Source organism: Salmo salar, chromosome ssa03 (assembly GCF_905237065.1).
Source record: "Salmo salar chromosome ssa03, Ssal_v3.1, whole genome shotgun sequence".
NCBI lineage: Eukaryota > Metazoa > Chordata > Actinopteri > Salmoniformes > Salmonidae > Salmo > Salmo salar.
In genome coordinates, this window is record NC_059444.1 from 43,534,517 (window position 1) to 43,550,795 (window position 16,279).

General features: G+C 44.9%; 1 protein-coding gene across 1 annotated transcript in view; it reads left to right on the plus strand.

Annotated features, from left to right (window-relative positions):
• The window catches only part of LOC106600589 (voltage-gated potassium channel subunit beta-1), a 91,829-nt gene that overhangs the window by 42,038 nt on the left and 33,512 nt on the right, over positions 1-16,279 (plus strand). Inside the window, exon 8 of the mRNA XM_014192067.2 lies at positions 1,622-1,708. Within this exon, the coding sequence (XP_014047542.1) occupies positions 1,622-1,708 (87 nt within the window). The remainder of the gene's footprint in view (positions 1-1,621; positions 1,709-16,279) is intronic.

Sequence of the window (16,279 nt, forward strand, 5' to 3'; positions counted from 1 at the left end):
ATGTTTAGTATGAGAGATAAAGAATGGGGAGAAGGGGGGAGAGACAGAGAGAGAGAGAGAGAGAGGGAGGGAGGAGAGAGAGGAAGAGAGCTGGAAAGATAAAGTGAGAGAAAGTGAGAAAACATAGGAAGGGAGAGAAAGAGAGCATTACCAATTAGTTGGGCTCAGCTGTCCTGCCTGGAGGATAGATAACAATACTGAGGCACAGCGCCTGTGTCACCATAATGTGGTGGATGTCACCGCAGGCTAACTGATGAAGGACACGATTGGCTGAGAGACACAGTTGTTGACAACCTATTTAAACTGTTGATGTGGATGTCACTGCAGGCTAATCGATGCAGTATCTGATTGGCTGAGAGACACAGTTGTTGACAACCTATTTAAACTGTTGTTGTGGATGTCACTGCTGGCTAATCGATGCAGCATCTGATTGTCTAAAAGAGACTGCTGTTCACAGCATTTTTTGAAGGGCATTGGCAGGTGTGGCGGTGTCACCTTAAGATAATCGATGTTGGACCGAGAAAGACAGTTGACGACAGTATTCATATCTCTGATGGATGTCTAAACTGGTTCCAACAGTCAAGAGTAGAGGACTAGTGAGGCAAACTGGTGTTTGACAAGGATGGTTTTTGGTGGTTTTATTTACTGATTGACAGGATATTTAAAGGATATTTAAACAGGACTTTGTTCATGACCTTGCTTGTTTCCTCCTTTATCCCATATCCACCAATGGAATTCATTTGATGTATTACCCTTCTATCCACTTCTCTCTAATCTCCAAAAATAGAGGCACGTAGAGGTCTTAAGACTGCTTAATCAGTACAAGTCGTGTGAGTCACTTCAAAATAGAGTCCCTTCAGAGCCTTCTAAAAATCATGGCAGAGCAGGCTCAGATTAGTGTGTGTGTGCGCGTGCACATGCATGTGTGCGCACATGTGTAATGTTCCTGGGATTACCGGGTTGTAGATGACAGGACATGGATTAAGATTGTGAATGGTGACAGGGGAGAGCATGACTCCCTCACAGGATTAACTCTGACTGGCATTCATCTGACACAGAAATGTACACACGTATACACACACGTACACACACACATACACAGAAACTCATACAGTATACACGTAAACACACTTTTACAAACACACATATGTACACACTCAGGTACACACCTCCTTTCTTTGCCTTTCCTGTCTTCTTGTGTCCCATCCTCTCCTCTCCTCTCTCCATCCTTTCATCTATGTCTGCTCTCCTATTAGTTTTTGTGAATGGAGCTGAGCTGACAGACACAATACCTCATTCATCTATACCCCCCCAACCCTCTTCCCTCTCTCCTCTCCTCTCGGGATTCAAACAGCAAAGCCTTCATCTGACAGGATGAGAGAGACAGAGGAGGAAAGGTCTCCCTCACCTTCCCTCAGATCTTCTGTGGCTTGTTGTGTTCTGTAACTGCAGGTTTCTAACAGGTGTTTACCTCTCTCTCTCTCTCTCTCTCTCTCTCTCTCTCTCTCTCTCGCTCTCTCATTTCCTTTTCTCTCTCTCACCCTCCCGCTCCCTCTCTGCCCATCTCTCTCCCTCTATCCACCACCCCCTCCATCTTCCTCTTTCTCTCTCTGTCCTGCAGGTCTGAGGAGCTCTCTACAGAGGATGCAGCTGGAGTATGTGGATGTGGTGTTTGCCAACCGGCCCGACAGCAACACCCCCATGGAGGGTGAGTGACCCCGGGGGAGGAGGGAGGGAGAGGGTGAGAGGGTGACTCTCAGGGATGGGAGTGATTGATGGTATTGTTGTTGGTTTACTTTGGCACTCGTTTGTTTCACATGCACACACAGTCATGTGCATGCACAAACACACACACACACACACACACACACACACACACACACACACACACACACACACACACACACAGCAAACAAACACAAATAAACACACTCACCCCCCCACACTCTGTGTTCAGTGAGTTTCAACAAGGCCTCTGTGTGTGTTGCTCCCCTCCCCTCATTCTACTGAAACAGGATTAGAGCCCCCCTCGAGGGTAGCTGGTGTATTTTGGGGTTGGTCTCCATGGAGATAGAAGCCCTACTGTACTCTCTCTTTCTTTTCCTCTTCTTTAATTTCTCTTTCTCTAATTTGTGTCTCTTTGCTCTTTTTTTCTCTGCCTTTGCCTCGCTTACTTACTTCCACTATTTCTTGGCTCTCCTATAACAGAGTGGGTCACATCACTAACTTGCTAGAGATATCTTGTCTCTAACCACCTTCTCTCTCTCCATCCCCTCCTCTATTTCTTGGAATGGATAGCCCGTACTGTTCTCTCTAAGCTCGGATCCTTCTTACTCCCTCAGCCCTAAACAAGCCACCGGGGGTCCAGACTGTACACAACCTGAGCCTGTCACCCAGAGCTGCTGATGTCTGTCACACATGCCCCATGGCAGACATTTTCAAAGAAAGATTGCTATGTCGTCTTTGCCTCATGGCCAACAACAGACAATGTTGTCTTTTCTGATGTACACATCACTACCAAATACAATACGGATTGACCGATTGACAGACACAGAAAGCAAAGCAGATGATAGATGGACGGACAGATGGACTGACAGACAGACAGACAGACAGACAGATGCACACACATACAAACTCTCTCTCACGCACACACCCAGCTGTGATCCTATCCCAGCTAACAATTTTAGGGAAAGAGAACGTTTTTGCAATGTTACCCTTAATGTTCCCCAGATATTTGAGTGTCTAGTTTTCCGTTAGTTAGGAGAACATTGTATGTTATCAAAAACCTCATGAGAACCTATTTAGTATGTCCTGGTGTTAGAGTTAGAAATGTCCTTAATGGCAAACAGAGCTTATCAGAACGTGGTTGCCATGTTCTCAGAATATAAGATATTAATGTTCTAGACATGTTTCATTGGAATGTTGCAAAAACAGTCCTGTGTCCAATTTTCTGAGCATTCGGACAATTTTCCATCAACGTCCCACCAAACATAAACAGAACAGGGTTGCCGTGTTCTCAGAATAAAATATATTAATGTTCTAAACACGTTTCATGGGAACGTTGCTGGAACATTTCTCTGTATCAGTTGTCAGGACGTCACCTGAAGATCCCAAAGAAACGTTCTCCCCAAAATAAAAGGGTTTCATTACACATCACCTGTTGTTACTGTTGCCGAGCCCATCAAGGCCATGATTGGTGAACCACTGATCTTTGGCAAGGTTAGGGACACCCACAGTGCTTTTAGCATGCAGTGTTTTCAATTTACATATTTGACACAGATTGACATACATGAATACATTGTGCATTTATACAGTAATTCATATTCATCTTGTCCTCACCTGGGATTTGAACTCACAACATCTTGGTTCATGTCCTTCCAATCTTTCTGCTACAGCACCATGTCTGCATCAGTTATCAGTTAATCTTACTATTTTCTCTGCAATTTTCAGGCTTTCTGTATAGTGGTATAATGTTGGTAGGTCCTTTCACCCTATTTTAATGTTACTCCTGATCAATAAAGCTGTTTTTCTAAAGTGTACTTTTAACAGAGCTGAGATTCACTTCAAAGTGCATTTCAAGAAGATGATGGAGAGATGTCCAGCTATATAGAATTAATAAGTACTAACAATTTATGAGAGGTAGTGGAAATGTGGTCATCAATCAATCAATTATAAAGCTCTTCTTACATCAGCTGATGCAGAAACCCAGCCTAAAACCCAAAACGGCGTGCAATGCAGGTGTAGAAGCACGGTGGCTAGGAAAAACTCCCTAGAAAGACCAAAACCTAGGAAGAAACCTAGAGAGGAACCAGGTTATGAGGGGTGGCCAGTCCTCTTCTGGCTGTGCCGGGTGGAGATTATAACAGAACATGGCCAAGATGTTCAAATGTTCATAGATGACCAGCAGGGTCAAATAATAATAATCACAGTGGTTGTAGAGGGTGCAACAGGTCAGCACCTCATGAGTAAATGTCAGTTGGCTTTTCATAGCCGATCATTCAGAGTATGTCTACCGCTCCTGCTGTCTCTAGAGAGTTCAAAACAGCAGGTCTGGGACAAGGCAATACGTCCGGTGAACAGGTCAGGGTTCCATAGCCGCAGGCAGAACAGTTGAAGCTGGAGCAGCAGCACAACCAGGTGGACTGGGGACAGCAAGGAGTCATCAAGCCAGGTAGTCCTGAGGCATGGTCCTAGGGCTCAGGTCCTTTGAGAGAGAGAGAGAAAGCAAAAGAGAGAGAGAAAAAAAAGAGAGAGAGAGAATTAGAGAGGGCATACTTAAATTAACACAGGACGTGGGATAAGACAGAAGAAATACTCCAGATATAACAGACTGACCCTAGCCCCCCCTACACAAACTATTGCAGCGTAAATACTGGAGGCTGAGACAGGAGGGGTCGGGAGACACTGTGGCCCCGTACAACGATACCCCCGGACAGGGCCAAACAGGCAGGATATAACCCCACCCACTTGCCAAAGCTCAGCCCCCACACCACTAGAGGGATATCTTCAACCACCAACTTACTATCCTGAGACAAGGCCGAGTATAGCCCACGAAGATCTCCCTCACGGCACGAACCCAAGGGGGGGTGCCAACCCGGACAGGAAGATCACGTCAGCGACTCAACCCACTTAAGTGGCGCACCACTCCTAGGGATGGCATGGAAGAGCACCAGTAAGCCAGTGACTCAGACCCTGTAACAGGGTTTGAGTCAGAGAATCCCAGTGGAGAGAGGAGAACTGGCCAGGCAGAGACAGCAAGGGCGGTTCGTTGCTCCAGTGCCTTTACTTTCACCTTCACACACTTGGGCCAGACTACACTCAATTATAGGACCTACTGAAGAGATGGCGTAGCAGTCGAATGTCTGTTTTTGTCTTGTCCCGTCCCGTGTATATATCATTTTCTTCTTATATATTTCGTATATATTTTTAATCTCAATTTCCATCTATGGACAGAACATACTCTCCTGCAACACGTCTCAACCAATGTGGTACGGATCTGCTATTTTTTATACTTTAGAACGGGAACCCCCACCAGAGGCTAGCCAGCTAACTAGCTACAAGCTAGCCACTGACTACTCGGACATCAGCCAGCCTCAGCTCGGTCAATTCCTGCCAGTCTGCACAGCGCGATATCAACCCAGAGCATATCGGACTGCTTTTTCTCTACCACATCTCCGGATTCCTACCGCTAACTCTGAACCTTTACACCGGATCATCGCAGCTAGCTAGCTGCTATCCGAGTGGCTACTCCTGGCTAACATCTCTGTCCCGAAGAAAGCACCAGTTAGCCTGGAGCTAGCCTCGAGCAAGGCCCATCTCCAGGCTAGCCAAAGACGTCCATCAGCCAATTCTTGGGCTACAATACCTTGTTTGCCAATTGGCCTGGACCCTTTACTGCCGACACGGAGCCCCGCTGATCCATCATGACTGGTCTGCCGACATAACTGTCCGAGGTGGTTTCAACAGGCTCTTCCGTTACGACGTCCCCTGAGGCCCATTTGCTAACATCCGGCCCGCTAGCTGTCTGAATCGCCATGTCTCGAGCTTGCCTAGCATAGTAGCACTACTGAATTGGCTCCCTGACTCATCTATTGCTACTCACTGAGCCCTATGATCACTCGGCTACACATCCCTCTCCCTAATGTCAATATGACTTGTCTATTGCTGTTTTGGTTAGGGATTATTGTCTTATTTCTCTGTAGAGCCTTCAGCTCTGCCCAATATGCCTTAACTAGCCCTTTTGTTCCACCCCCCACACATGCGGTGACCTCAACTGGATGAACTGGTGCCTCTAGAGAAAAAACCTCTCTCATTGTCACTCAATGCCTAGGTTTACCTCCACTGTACTCACATCCTACCATACCCTTCCTTGTCTGTACATTATGCCTTGAATCGATTCTCCCGCACCCAGAAATCTGCTCCTTTTACTCTCTGTTCCGAACGCACTAGACGACCAGTTCTTATAGCCTTCAGCCATACCCTTATCCTACTCCTCCTCTGTTCCTCTGGTGATATAGAGGTTAACCCAGACCCTGCAGCCCCCTACACCACTCCCATTCCCCAGGTGCTCTCATTTGTTGACTTCTGTAACCGCAAAAGCCTTGTTTCATGCATGTTAACATTAGAAGCCTCCTCCCTACGTTTGTTTTATTACCTGATTTAGCACACTCCGCCAACCCGGATGTCCTAGCCGTGTCTGAATCCTGGCTTAGGAAGGCCACCAAAAATCCAGAAATTTCCATCCCTAACTATAACATTTTCAGACAAGATAGAACTGCCAAAGGGGGTGGAGTTGCAATCTACTGCAGAGACAGCCTGCAGAGTTCTGTCATAATATCCAGGTCTTTGCCCAAACAATTCAAGCTTCTACTTTTAAAAATCCACCTTTCCACAAACAAGTCTCTCACCGTTGCCGCCTGTTATAGACTGCGTTCTGCCCCCAGCTGTTCCTTGGACACCATATGTGAATTGATTGCCCCCCATCTATCTTCAGAGTTTGTACCTAAACTGGGACATGCTTAACACCCCGGCCATCCTACAATCTAAGCTTGATGCCCTCAATTTCACACAAATTATCAAGGAACCTACCAGGTACAACCCTAAATCCATAACCACGGGCACCCTCTTAGATATCATCCTGACCAACTAGCCCTCTAAATACACCTCTGCTGTCTTCAACCAGGATCTCAGTGATCACTGCCTCATTGCCTGCGTGTGTAATGGGTCCACGGTCAAACGACCACCCCACATCACTGTCAAATGCTCCATAAAATACTTCCGCGAGCAGGCCTTTCTAATCGACCTGGCCTGGGTATCCTGGAAGGATATTGACCTCATCCCGTCAGTAGAGGATGCCTGGTTGCTCTTTAAAAGTGCTTTCCTCACCATCTTAAATAAGCATGCCCCATTCAAAATATGTAGAACTAAGAACAGATATAGACCTTGGTTCACCCCAGACTTGACTGCCCTTGACCAGCACAAAAACATCCTGTGGCATTCTACATTAGCATCGAATAGCCCCTGCGATATGCAACTTTTCAGGGAAGTCAGGAACCAATATACTCAGTCAGTTAGGAAAGCTAAGGCTAGCCCTCTCTAAAATGATCCGTCGAAATTGTTGCAACCCCTATTACTAGCCTGTTCAACCTCTCTTTCGTATCGTCTGAGATCCCCAAAGATTGGAAAGCTGCCGCGGTCATCCACCTCTTCAAAGGGGGAGACACTCTAGACCCAAACTGTTACAGACCTAGAATCCAACCTACCTTGCCTATCTTAAGTCTTCGAAAGCCAAGTTAACAAACAGATCACCGACCATTTCGAATCCCACCGTACCTTCTCCACTATGCAATCAGGTTTCCGAGCTGGTCATGGGTGAACATCAGCCACGTCCTATACGATAATCATAACCGCCATTGACCTGGCCAAGGCTTTCGACACTGTCAATCACCGCATTCTTATTGGCAGACTCAATAGCCTTGGCTTCTCAAATGACTGCCTCACTTGGTTCACCAACTACTTCTCAGATAGAGTTCATTGTGTCAAATAGGCGGGCCTGGTGTCCGGACCTGTGGCAGTATCTATAGGGCTGCCACAGGGTTCAATTATCGGGCCGAATCTTTTCTCTGTATATATCAATGATGTCGCTCCTGCTGCTGGTGATTCTCTGATCCACCTCTACGCAGACAACACCATTCTGTATACATCAGTGGCACTCACACAATACAGTGCTACTGAACGGCCCGCTACCAAACCTGTGGGCTCTCCTTCACCGCAGCCAACGTGAGTAAAACATTTAAACGTGTTAATCCTCGCAAGGCTGCCGGACCAGACGGCATCCCTAGCCGCATCGTCAGAGCATGCACAGACGAGCTGGCTGGTGTGTTTACGGACATATTCAATCAATCCCTATCCCAGTCTGCTTTTCCCACATGCTTCAAGAGAGCCACCATTGTTCCTGTTCCCAAGATACTAAGGGAACTTTTGCTAAATGACTATCGCCCTGTAGCACTCACTTCCGTCATCATGAAGTGCTTTGAGAGACTAGTCAAGGATCATATCACCTCCACCCTACTTGACACCCTAGACCCACTCCAATTTGCTTACCGCCCCAATAGGTCCACAGACTATGCAATCGCAATCACACTGCACACTGCCCTAACCCATCTGGACAAGAGGAATACCTATGTAAGAATGCTGCTCATCGATTACAGCTCAGGATTTAATACCATAGTACCCTCCAAACTCGTCATTAAGCTCGAGACCCTGGGTCTCAACCTGGCCCTGTGCAACTGGGTCCTGGACTTTCTGATGGGCCGCCCCCAGGTGGTGAGGGTAGGAAACAACATCTCGACCCCACTGATCCACAACACAGGGGCCGCACAAGGGTGCGTTCTCAGCCCTCTCCTGTACTCCCTGTTCACCCATGACTGCATGGCAATGCACGCCTCCAACTTAATCATCAAGTTTGCAGACGACACTACAGTGGTAGGCTTGATTACCAACAACAACGAGACGGCCTACAGGGAGGAGGCCCTCGGAGTGTGGTGTCAGGAAAATAACCTCACACTCAACGTCAACAGAACAAAGGAGATGATCATGGACTTCAGGAAACAGCAGAGGGAGCACCCCCTATCCACATCGACGGGACAGTAGTGGAGAAGGTGGAAAGTTTTACATTCCTTGGTGTACACATCACGGAAAACTGAAATGGTCCACCCACACAGCGCCTTCTCAGGGGGCTGAAGAAATTTGGTTTGTCAGCAAAAACACTCACAAACTTTTACAGATGCACAATCGAGAGCATCCTGTCGGGCTGTATCACCACCTGGTACGGCAACTGCTCCGCCCACAACCGTAAGGCTCTCCAGAGGGTAGTGAAGTTTGCACGAAGGCCATCAGACTGTTAAACAGCCATCACTAACATTGAGTGGCTGCTGCCAACATACTGACTCAAATCTCTAGCCACTTTAATAATTAAAAATTTGATGTAATAAATGTATCACAAGTCACTTTAAACAATGCCACTTTATATAATGTTTACATACCCTACATTACTCATCTCATATGTATATACTGTACTCTATACCATCTACTGCATCTTGCCTATGCCGTTCGGCCATCACTCATCCATATATTTATATGTACATATTCTTATTCATTCCTTTACACTTGTGTGTATAAGGTAGTTGTTGTGAAATTGTTAGATTACTTGTTAGATATTACTGCATGGTCGGAACTAGAAGCACAAGCATTTCGCTACACTCGCATTAACATCTACTAACCATGTGTATGTGACAAATAAAATTTGATTTGATTGGATCTGGCCATTCTTTGGACACTGTGCTAACAAACCTACAAATGAGCTTCAATGCCATACAACACTCCTTCCGTGGCCTCCAACTGCTTTAAAATGCTAGTAAAACTAAGTGCATGCTCTTCAACTGTTTGCTGCCCGCACCCGACCGCCTGACTAGCATCACTACTCTGGACGGTTCTGACTTAGAATATGTGGACAACTACAAATACTTAGGGGTCTCTGGTTAGACTGTAAACTCTCCTTCTAAACTCACATTAAGCATCTCCAATCCAAAATGAAATCTGGAATCGGCTTCCTATTTTGCAACAAAGTCTCCTTCACTCATGCTGCCAAACATACCCTTGTAAAACTGACTATCCTACCGATCCTTGACTTCACCGATGTCATTTAAAAAATAGCCTCCAACACTCTACTCAGCAAACTGGATGTAGTCTCACAGTGCCATCCGTTTTGTCACCAAAGCCCAATATACTACCCACCACCGTGACCTGTATGCTCTTGTTGGCTGGCCCTCACTACATATTTGTCGCCAAACCCACTGGCTACAGGTCAACTATAAGTCTTTGCTAGGTAAAGCCCTGCCTTATCTCAGCTCACTGGTCACCATAGCAACACCCACCCATAGCACGTGCTCCAGCAGGTATATTTCACTGGTCATCCACAAAGCCAACACTTCCTTTGCCCGCCTTTCCTTTCAGTTCTCTGCTGCCAATGACTTGAACGAATTGCAAAAATCACTTATTTCTCCCTCTGTAACTTTAAGCATCAGCTGTCAGAGCAGCTTACCAATCACTGTACCTGTACACAGCCAATCTGTAAATAGCACACCCAACTATCTTATCCCCATATTGTTATTTACCCTCTTGCTCTTTTGCACCCCAGTATCTCTACTTGCACATCAATCACTCCAGTGTTAATGCTAAATTGTAATTATTTTGCCTCTATGGCCTATTTATTGCCTTACCTCCCAACTCTTCTACATTTGCACACCCTGTACGTAGATGTTTCTATTGTGTTATTGACTGTATGTCTGTTTATGTGTAACTCTGTGTTGTTGTTTTTGTCGCACTGCTTTGCTTTATCTTGGCCAGGTTGCAGTTGTAAATGACAACTTGTTCTCAACTGACCTACCTGGTTAAATAAAGGTGAACAAATAGATATAAAAAAAATATTCTTATAAAAAGACTGAGTTTGCGGTTGAGACTGAGTCTGCGTCTCTCATATGGATAGGCAGACCATTCCATAAAATGAAGCTCTATAGGAGAAAACCCTGCCTCCAGATGTTTGCTTAGAAATTCTAGGGACAGTAAGGAGGCCTGCGTCTTGTGACCGTAGCGTACGTGTAGGTATGTACGGCAGTAACAAATCGGAAAGATAGGTAGGAGCAAGCCCATGTAATGCTTTGTAGGTTAGCAGTAAAGCCTTGAAATCAGCCCTAGCCTTAACAGGAAGCCAGTGAGAGAGGCTAGCACTGGAATAATATGATCAAATGTTTTGGTTCTGGTCAAGATTCTAGCAGACGTGTTTAGCACTAACTGAAGTTTATTTAGTGCTTTATCCAGGTAGCCGGAAAGTAGAGCATTGCAGTAGTCTAACCTAGAAGTGACAAAAGCATGGATACGTTTTTCTGCATAATTTTTGGACAGAAAGTTTCATTTGCAATGTTACGAAGATGGAAAAAAGCTGTCCTTGAAACAGTCCTGATATGTTTGTCAAAAGAGAGATCAGGGTCCAGAGTAACGCTGAGGTCCTTCACAGTTTTATTTGAGACAACTGTACAACCATCAAGATTAATTGTCAGATTCAACAGAAGATGTCTTTGTTTTTTGGGACCTAGAACTAGCATGTCTGTTTTGTCCGAGTTTAAAAGTAGAACATCTGCCGGCATCCACTTCCTTATGTCTGAAACACAAGCTTCCAGGGAGGGAAATTTTGGGGCTTCAACATGTTTCATCAAAATATACAGCTGTGTGTCGTCCGCATAGCAGTGAAAGTTAACATTATGTTTCCGAATGACATCACCAAGAGGTAAAATATATAGTGAAAACAATAGTGGTCCTAAAACGGAGCCTTGAGGAACACCGAAATTTACAGTTGATTTGTCAGAGGACGAACCATCTACAGAGACAAACTGATATCTTTCCGACAGATAAGATCTAAACCAGGCCAGAACTTGTCCGTGTAGACCAAGATTGGGTCTCCAAAAGAATGTGGTGATCGATGGTTTCAAAAGCAGCACTAAGTTCTAGGAGCACGAGGACAGATGCAGAGCCTCGGTCTGATGCCATTAAAAGGTAATTTACCACCTTCACAAGTGCAGTCTCAGTTCTATGATGGGGTCTAAAACTAGACTGAAGCGTTTCGTATACATTGTTTTTCTTCAGGAAGGCAGTGAGTTGCTGCGCAACAGCTTTTCACATTTTTTTGAGAGGAATGGGAGATTCGATACATTTTTGTCAGATTTTGTGATGAAGGTGTAATCCTACAGATTCCCATCTTTCGATGAGAAACAGATTTTAATTAGATCAGTTAGGGGTGTTGTAACTGTTGCCAAATAATGACATTAACATATATTTGTAAGAATGTGAGAGTAGCGTGAGGAACCCAGGCCATCAGCACCAATGATGAACGCTCTAACGACTGTCCCAATAAGGAAAAACCCTAGGGGCATGGGCTTATTGGGCAAGTATAGTTAGGCCCTGTCCAGAAGCAAACCCTAACCCCTTCTCCCTAGGCACTTGTGTAGATCTGAAACAACTGGATAGGCGTAAGCAATAAGGTTAATGCACTTCGAAGTAAATCTCAGCTCTGTTAAAAGTACACTCAAGAAAAACTATTTTATTGATTGTAGTGATTCAGGAGTAACATTAATAAACAGGGTTAAATGCCAACCAACAACAACTATACAAAAGCCCTTAAATTGCTGAAATAAATCAACAGTAAACATGTCGTCCCCCACAAATGATGCAGCGCCAATTACCCTTGGGCTAATTACTGACAATTATTAAAACATATGTTGGGTGGATTAATGAGATAGAGAAAAAAAGTATTTTTACCCCCCGCTGGAAATCAAAACTTAATAGCCTTTCTTATGACCGAAAACAGCTATTGGATAACAGAGCAGTGATCACTAATCTCAATTTAGATTAACAGTTCTACTTCATTTATTTGGCACCTCTGTACGTTCTGCTTACTCTGGACCAGACACTGATCCCCGGGACTCGAAAGAGGAAGCGGCGGCGAAAGAGAGGCAGGAGAGGCAGCATCCTGACAAGACTATGTCGGCGAGCAAATAGACCGCCATTGCCCTCTGTTCTATTGGCGAACGTGCAGTCACTGGAGAACAAACTGGATGAGCTCCGTTCGAGACTATTCTATCAATGGTACCTGAAAACCTGTAATATCCTATGTATCTCAGAGTGGAGACTTGGATAATATACATCTCTCATATTTTTCTATGCATCGTCAAGACCGGACCTCAGACTCGGGTAAGATGAAGGGAGGAGGGGTGTGTCTCTTTGATAACAACAGCCGGTGTGCGATCTTTAATGATAAGGAAGTCTTGCGTTGAAATAATTCATGATAAGCTGCAGACCATAATATTTAACCTCTCTTGGGTAGGGGGCAGTATTTTCACGTCCGGATGAAAAGCATGCCCAAAGTAAACTGCCTGTTACTCATGCCCAGAAGCTAGGATATGAATATATGTAGATTTGGATGGAAAACACTCTAAAGATTCTAAAACTGTTAAAATGATGTCTGTGAGTATAACAGAACTGATATGGCAGGCAAAACCCCGAGGACAAACCATCCCAAAAAATTCGGCCTACCACTGTTTTCAATGGCTGTCACTTTTATTGTAAGTGGAAATCCTCCCAGATTGCAGTTCCTAGGGCTTCCACTAGATGTCAACAGTCTTTAGAAAGAGTTTCATGCTGGGTTTTTGAAAAATTAGTAGTTTTGTAGTTTTTCTAGGTGGCTCCCATTTTGGCTGTAGTGTTTCCAAGCAAGTTGAAGAGAGCGCGTTCTTTGGTATTTTTCTCCGGTAAAGAAAATAACGATTCTCCGTCTTAAATTTTAGCGTTTATTTACGTATTACGGTACCTAAGGTTTGATTATAAACATTGTTTGACTTGTTTGGAAAAGTTTATTAGTAACGTTTGGGATTCATTTTGTATGCATTTTGATGGAGGGAAACTGGGTGGATTATTGACTGAAGCGTGCCAGCTAAACTGAGCTTTTATGGATATAAAGAAGTACATTATCGAATAAAAGGACCATTTGTGATGTAACTGGGACCTTTTGGAGTGCCAACAGAAGAAGATCATCAAAGGTAAGGCATCTATTATATCGCTATTTCTGACTTTCGTGGCGCACCTGCCTGGTTGAAATATGTTTTTCATGCTTTTGTATGCGGGGCGCTGTCCTCAGATAATTGCATGGTGTGCTTTTGCCGTAAAGCCTTTTTGAAATCTGACACAGCGGATGGATTAACAAGAAGTTAAGCTTTATTTTGATGTATTACACTTGTGATTTTATGAAAGTTAAATATTTATAATTCTGTAGTTTGAATTTCACGCTCTGCAATTTCTCTGGATGTTGGCCAGGTGGGACGCTACCATCCCACCTGCCCATAAGAAGTTAAATCAAATCAAATTTGATTTGTCACATGCTCCAAATACAACAGGTCCTTAACCAACAATACAAGCTCTTAATTAACCAACAATGCAGTTTTAAGAAAAATTTGAGTTAAAGACTCTAAATACTATATAAACCAAAGTAAAAAATAAAAGAGCAACAATATAATAACAATAACAAGGCTATATACAGGGGGTACCGGTACCGAGTCAGTCTGCGGGAGTACAGGTTAGTCAAGGTAATTGAGGTAATATGTACTTGGAGGTAGTGGTAAAGTGACTATGCATAGATAATAAACAGCGAGTAGTAGCAGTGTGAAAAGGGGGGGTCAATGTAAATAGTCCGGGTAGCCATTTGATTAGCTGTTCAGCAGTCTTATGGCTTGGTGGTAGAAGCTGTTAAGAAGCCTTTTGGACCTAGACTTGGCGCTCCGGTGCCGCTTGCCGTGCGGTAGCAGAGAGAACAGTCTATGACTAGGGTGGCTGGAGTCTTTGGCAATTTTTAGCCCCTTCCTCTGACACCGCATGGTATATAGGTCTTGGATGGCAGGAAGCTTAGCCCCAGAGATGCACTGGGCCGTACGCACAACCCTCTGTAGCACCTTGCGGTCGGAGTCCGAGCAGTTGCCGTACCAGTCGGTGATGCAACCAGTCAGGATGCTCTCGATGATGCAGCTGTATAACTAGTTGAGGATCTGAGGACCCATGCCCCAAATTTTCAGTCTCCTGATGGGGAATAGGCATTGTCGTGCCCTCTTCACGACTGTCTTGGTGTGTTTGGACCATGATAGTTTGTTGGTGATGTGGACAACAAGGAACTTGAAGCGCTCAACCTGCTCCACTACAGCCCCGTCGATGAGAATGGGGGTGTGCTTGGCTCTCCTTTGCCTGAAGTCCACAATCATCTCCTTTGTCTTGATCACTTTGAGGGAGAGCTTGTTGTCCTGGCACCACACTTCCAGTTCTCTGACCTCCTCCCTATAGGCTGTCTCATTGCTTCCCTTTGTAGTCAGTAATAATTTGCAAGCCCTGCCACATCCGACGAGCGTCGGAGCCGGTGTAGTAGGATTCAATCTTAGTCCTGTATTTACGCTTTGCATGTTTGATGGTTCATCTGAGGGCATAGCAGCATTTCTTATAAGAGTCCGGGTTAGAGTCGACTCCTTGAAAGCGGCAGCTCTACCCTTTAGCTCATTGCGGATGTTTCCTGTAATCCATAGCTTCTGGTTGGGGAACCTCCGGTCACTGTGGGGACAACATCATCGATGCACTTATTGATGAACCCGGTATACTCCTCAATGCAATTGGATGAGTCCCGGAACATATTCCAGTCTGTGCTAGAAAAACAGTCCTGTAGCTTAGGATCTGCATCATCTGACCAGTTCCCTATTAAGCGAATCACTGGTACTTCCTGCTTTATTTGTTGCTTGTAAGTAGGAATCAGGAGGATAGAATTATGATCAGATTTGCCAAATGGAAGGCAAGGGAGAGCTTTCTACCCGTCTCTGTGTGTGGAGTAACAGTGGTCTAGAGTTTTTTTCCTCTTGTTGCACATGTAACATGCTTGCTTGCTTATTTCTTTATACAGCTTGTTGAGTGTGGTCTTAGTGCCAGCATCGGTTTGTGGTGGTAAATAGACAGCTACCCTCTTGGTAAATAGTGTAGTCTACAGCTTATCATGAGATACTCTACCTCAGGCGAGTAAAACCTCAAGACTTCCTTAATATTTGATTTTGCGCAACAGCTGTTATTGACAAATAGACATAGACTGCCACCCCTTGTCTTTCCGGAGGCAGCTATTTTGTTTTGCCAATGCACGGAAAAACCAGGCAACTGTATATTATCCAGCTCGTCGTTCAGCCACGACTCGGTGAAACATAAGATATTACAGTTTTTAATGTCCCTTTGGTAGGATAGTCTTGAAGTGAGCTCATCCAGTTTATTCTCCAATGATTGCACGTTGGCCAATAGGACGGATGGTACAGGCGGGTTACCCACTCGTCGACAAATTTTCACAAGGCACCCGACCTGCATCCCCTGTGCCCACAGGTGCGTGGTGCGTGGAGTGAGGTGAGTGTCTGACATTGGTTTGTCATCATATAAGCTTTTAGAGGTATACAAAAGCAGCCAGGCAGGATAGAGGGATGCCTTATCCCTCTCTCACCCCATATATATTATGATGGCTTAGGCCTTGATTCAATCAAATCAAGTGTTAACCAGCATTAGCTGACAACCGCATAGCTGATGTTTTGGCGGTGTCAGAGGTGGAACTGCGTTGGCGCTGTCAAATCAAAGAGCAGCTGCTTTTGTGATCATTGTCAAGAAG